We start from the raw sequence: 5,351 nt of genomic DNA on the forward strand, positions 1-5,351 counted from the left end.
CAGGCATTGTTTGGAACTCTGACATTTCTCACACACACACACACATACATACACACACACCATAGCATCCCTCTAGCCTAGGTCACATGACTGAAGACAGAACAGGATAAATGACAACGTCTGTCTCAACAACTAGGCGACATACAGACCTATACTGAAAAGGTTTACACACACATAGTTATACACACACACTCGTATCCAGAGGTGCACACACACACACACAAATATGTACACACACGACCAATCTTCTTGTTGTTTCCCTTGATCCAGATCACACCGTGCTGCAGTCGGCCAGATCACACCGTGCTGCAGTCGGCCAGATCACACCGTGCTGCAGTCAGCCCGATCAAGGTAGGATAATCCCTGTTGGTAAACACCCCTCTAGCTCAGCCTCACTGTCCAACACACCTCCATTATTCCCACCTTCACTGCATAGTGACACCCACACACTAGGCTGGGAGGCACTGGAACTCCCGCCAACTGGACACTGGTAACCTAGAGAGAGCAGTCTGCCCCACTGGTAACCTAGAGAGAGCAGTCTGCCCCACTGGTAACCTAGAGAGAGCAGTCTGCCCCACTGGTAACCTAGAGAGCGCAGACTGCCCCACTGGTAACCTAGAGAGAGCAGTCTGCCCCACTGCTAACCTAGAGAGAGCAGACTGCCCCACTGCTAACCTAGAGAGAGCAGTCTGCCCCACTGGTAACCTAGAGAGAGCAGTCTGCCCCACTGCTAACCTAGAGAGCGCAGACTGCCCCACTGGTAACCTAGAGAGCGCAGACTGCCCCACTGGTAACCTAGAGAGAGCAGTCTGCCCCACTGGTAACCTAGAGAGAGCAGTCTGCCCCACTGCTAACCTAGAGAGCGCAGTCTGTCCCACTGCTAACCTAGAGAGCGCAGTCTGCCCCACTGCTAACCTAGAGAGCGCAGTCTGCCCCACTGCTAACCTAGAGAGCGCAGTCTGCCCCACTGCTAACCTAGAGAGCGCAGTCTGCCCCACTGCTAACCTAGAGAGCGCAGTCTGCCCCACTGCTAACCTAGAGAGCGCAGACTGCCCCACTGCTAACCTAGAGAGCGCAGTCTGCCCCACTGGTAACCTAGAGAGAGCAGTCTGCCCCACTGGTAACCTAGAGAGAGCAGTCTGCCCCACTGGTAACCTAGAGAGAGCAGTCTGCCCCACTGGTAACCTAGAGAGCGCAGTCTGCCCCACTGGTAACCTAGAGAGCGCAGTCTGCCCCACTGGTAACCTAGAGAGAGCAGTCTGCCCCACTGGTAACCTAGAGAGAGCAGTCTGCCCCACTGGTAACCTAGAGAGAGCAGTCTGCCCCACTGGTAACCTAGAGAGCGCAGACTGCCCCACTGGTAACCTAGAGAGCGCAGACTGCCCCACTGGTAACCTAGAGAGCGCAGACTGCCCCACTGGTAACCTAGAGAGCGCAGACTGCCCCACTGGTAACCTAGAGAGAGCAGTCTGCCCCACTGGTAACCTAGAGAGAGCAGTCTGCCCCACTGGTAACCTAGAGAGAGCAGTCTGCCCCACTGGTAACCTAGAGAGAGCAGTCTGCCCCACTGCTAACCTAGAGAGCGCAGACTGCCCCACTGCTAACCTAGAGAGCGCAGTCTGCCCCACTGGTAACCTAGAGAGAGCAGTCTGCCCCACTGGTAACCTAGAGAGAGCAGTCTGCCCCACTGGTAACCTAGAGAGAGCAGTCTGCCCCACTGGTAACCTAGAGAGCGCAGTCTGCCCCACTGGTAACCTAGAGAGCGCAGTCTGCCCCACTGGTAACCTAGAGAGCGCAGTCTGCCCCACTGGTAACCTAGAGAGAGCAGTCTGCCCCACTGGTAACCTAGAGAGAGCAGTCTGCCCCACTGGTAACCTAGAGAGAGCAGTCTGCCGCACTGGTAACCTAGAGAGCGCAGACTGCCCCACTGGTAACCTAGAGAGCGCAGACTGCCCCACTGGTAACCTAGAGAGCGCAGACTGCCCCACTGGTAACCTAGAGAGAGCAGTCTGCCCCACTGGTAACCTAGAGAGAGCAGTCTGCCCCACTGGTAACCTAGAGAGAGCAGTCTGCCCCACTGGTAACCTAGAGAGAGCAGTCTGCCCCACTGGTAACCTAGAGAGAGCAGTCTGCCCCACTGGTAACCTAGAGAGAGCAGTCTGCCCCACTGGTAACCTAGAGAGAGCAGACTGCCCCACTGGTAACCTAGAGAGAGCAGTCTGCCCCACTGGTAACCTAGAGAGAGCAGTCTGCCCCACTGGTAACCTAGAGAGAGCAGTCTGCCCCACTGGTAACCTAGAGAGAGCAGTCTGCCCCACTGGTAACCTAGAGAGAGCAGTCTGCTCAATAGTGGATTTGATTTACCTGATAGAGAACTGAAACAACACGTACAAAGAGAGAAAACAAGAATGTGTCTTAAAAAATGCAATTTGTATTAAAAGTATTTTGAAAACAAAACAGACAGCTGTTAAAAGGCTGGTCTGAAATAAAACTTACAATCGGGTTAGATTTTTCAATGGTACATCACATTTTCTTTTAAAAACAAACATAGAATTCATTTGATTTAAGTGGTCTGGAAGAAGCGTTTGGTGTGGTTAAGTCAAGTGGTTCCAGTACCTGTGTATTTCATTTTACATTTGGCCAAACCCATGAGAGAAATTGCAAAAAAAACATAGTTTTCAATAAGGCCAAAAAAAAAAGACAACCACCATTCCTTTATCAAAAGGCTTTTTGTTTCATTGTTTCTTCTTCTCCCCAAGAGATTATCCAGAGCAACAGTTAAGAACTTTGTGGATTGCCATGTGGGATTCTTGTGGACACTCTGGTTGGCACTGAATTTGAACAGCTGATTTGTTTTGGAAAGGCACTCGATGCAAGGGTGGTCGGGTCGCCGTCCGTCCGTCACTAAAGTAAGGTCCTCGCACACGTTGAAGGAGAGAGAGGGAGAAAAGTGGGTGACACTCGTCATAACACTCCACAAAAATGCTGTCCAATTCTAACATCATTGACTTTGAAAAATATCAACTTTGTGTGTGGTGGCCACAGAACATGACTCCATGAGGGTGGGAGAAATGTCACCGAACACTCAACTCCCCCAAAAAACAACAAGTGTGCAGCAATTAATAAAATATACATTTCTAGTCATCTCCACTTTTCATAAAAGAAATATCCATAGCGTTTCAGGTCCCAGTCTCAAAGTCTTTGCCGTTGAGGATGTGTTACAGTTGAGTGTGCAAGAGACCGGGGTTTCTAACTCAGCTGATCTCTGTATCTGACATTTATGTTGACATCAATGGTGTACATTGAGTTGCTGCAAAGATACTCCGGCCGAGCGGAATTCCTGAAGAGTGGCCCCGCCCTCCCTGCTTGGCCACTCCCCTCCTCCCCTGTGGAATTCCTCCCCTCATTCTGTCCAAGACCAGGGTGAGCCACGAAGAAGAACTCAACAGTATAGCCTCCCTGCAACCTCCAAACACAAAAAAAATATATGGTGAAATAGAACGTCCGTTTGCGTTGAACGATTCAGAGAACATCTCAACATTGCACCGGGCAAACTGTTTTCCAAGGATGCAAGTGCCAGTTTGAAATTGTAACTATTTTCCCAGAACATTCAAGTATTCTGCCATGTAAACAATGGTATCGATGAGATTTCTGTATTTTCTAAGCGTGTGTAACACATAGTAAGTAGTACGACACTTTCCAATACTAATGACAGTTAACAACAAAGTATTGTTCAAAATGTTAACACCAAAGTATTGTCTGTTTTTGTCTTCAAGCTAAACTTGTTAGTTCTCGATTCTTGTTGGTTTAACTTTACATTAATATTAGGAATGGCTAACTCACCATTTGCAAACTTAAAAAATTCGATTTATTTTCTCCACTCAGATTCTCCTTTTAAATAATAACACAGGACGCGCAGCACTGGTCGTCTCCACCTGGTGCTGAAGCATAGTTCATCTGTCTGACAATCTCTGCAAACAGTTCGTCCACTGAGCCTTTATTTTTGGCTGAAGTTTCCATAAACGGGCAATTCCACTCATCCGCCAGCGCTTTCCCCTCCCCGGAAGAGACCTCCCTCTCGCCCTCCAGGTCCACTTTATTCCCGACCAGAATCATCGGCACCCTCTCGTTCCGTTTCACTCGGATGATCTGATCCCTCATTGGTTTGATGTCTTGGAAGCTTTGTTGGTTGACCAAGCTGTAGACTAGGATGAAGCCCTGCCCGTTTTTGATGTACAGGTCTCGCATGGAGGCAAACTGCTCGGTCCCCGCTGTGTCCAGAATCTCCAGAACGGAAGGAGATGAGTCCACCTCGATCTCCTTTCGGTAGAAATCCTCTATCGTGGGATCATATTTCTCTATAAAGGATCCAGTTACGAACTGCACAGTCAATGCGGATTTGCCAACTCCGCCGGATCCGAGCACCACTACTTTGTATTCTCTCATGGTTCTGAAAACAGTCCCCTCTCGTCTCTGATTCCTCTCGAAAGCGCTCCCCGTCCGCTAGCAGCCCTGCTGTATTTCAAACCGAAGGTAGCGACGCCGTTGTGCCTCTGGACGTAGTTTTTAGCCCAAATCCGCAAGTTCAGTGTGAGAGTAGGGTGGGTTCCGACCGTGACCCAGCATTAGAAATGTGACATGTTGAGCTCCACCGCTTTTTGAACCTTGTGCAATGTCTGTGTTCGTGGAGTGGCCACCGCGCGCTCTCTTCCTGCCCACAGTACGTAGCCAACGTGTTCACGTCACAAGCTGAAGAGTTTGCGCTCTGTTTTCTTAAAGGCGCAGACACACACCCTGGCCGCTGTCAAAAAGCATGAGTAGGCCACAGGAAACTGCCACACCTTTGGCATGCGTGCATGAATAAAATTCGAGTCAGAATGTTTGACTCATTGCATTTTTCGGCCTAGGTTGCACACCTCAATCAGACATAGATGTCTGCTTAACCTTGATTTATTTCTTAGCGAATAAACAACGCTGAGTTGGTTCTCTGGTAGGCTCTGACATATTGCTTTCAACCATCCATTGCTTTCAGGTGATATAGCCTAGGCCCTACAGTGGATATAAAAAATAACCAGGGACTATGGCTTCGCCTGGGACTAAATTACTGTTCCCTTAAATATAATATGTATCGGAGAATGTTGTCATTAGTGAGTTACTTATTCACACCATCTTCCGACAGGCACAGTCTCACACCCACCCACATGAGACATTCTGCCACGGACAGTACAGTCCAGCGGACAACCATGTCACGAAACATAGCAGCACTGCATCATAATAATGTGAAACCAATGTGAGACTATTGATTGTTTTCCAGCCTCATCTATCATTTGAGAATATGTTATACAATACAA

General features: G+C 49.1%; 1 protein-coding gene across 2 annotated transcripts; it reads right to left on the reverse strand.

The window, feature by feature from the left end:
- Positions 1-2,411: 2,411 nt before the first annotated feature.
- LOC139548373 (ras-related protein Rap-2b-like) lies at positions 2,412-4,724 on the reverse strand. Of its 2 annotated transcripts, none has more exons than XM_071358013.1 (2): positions 3,844-4,724; positions 2,412-3,466 (listed from the first exon to the last, which is right to left on the reverse strand). In XM_071358013.1, exon 1 carries the CDS (start codon positions 4,444-4,446, stop codon positions 3,895-3,897), a length of 552 nt encoding a protein of 183 aa, XP_071214114.1. In that variant the 5' UTR covers positions 4,447-4,724; the 3' UTR covers positions 2,412-3,466; positions 3,844-3,894. The 2 variants fall into 2 exon arrangements, with proteins under 2 accessions (XP_071214114.1, XP_071214115.1); XM_071358014.1 differs by having other exon boundaries at positions 2,412-3,459; positions 3,844-4,718.
- Between the last annotated feature and the right edge of the window lie 627 nt (positions 4,725-5,351).

The sequence above is a fragment of the Salvelinus alpinus genome, chromosome 21 (genome assembly GCF_045679555.1).
Source record: "Salvelinus alpinus chromosome 21, SLU_Salpinus.1, whole genome shotgun sequence".
In the NCBI taxonomy this organism is placed as follows: Eukaryota; Metazoa; Chordata; class Actinopteri; order Salmoniformes; family Salmonidae; genus Salvelinus; species Salvelinus alpinus.

Excerpts from the sequence above, each read along its gene's own strand:
- LOC139548373 (XM_071358013.1), bottom strand. The coding sequence starts at position 4,446 with ATGAGAGAATACAAAGTAGTGGTGCTCGGATCCGGCGGAGTTGGCAAA.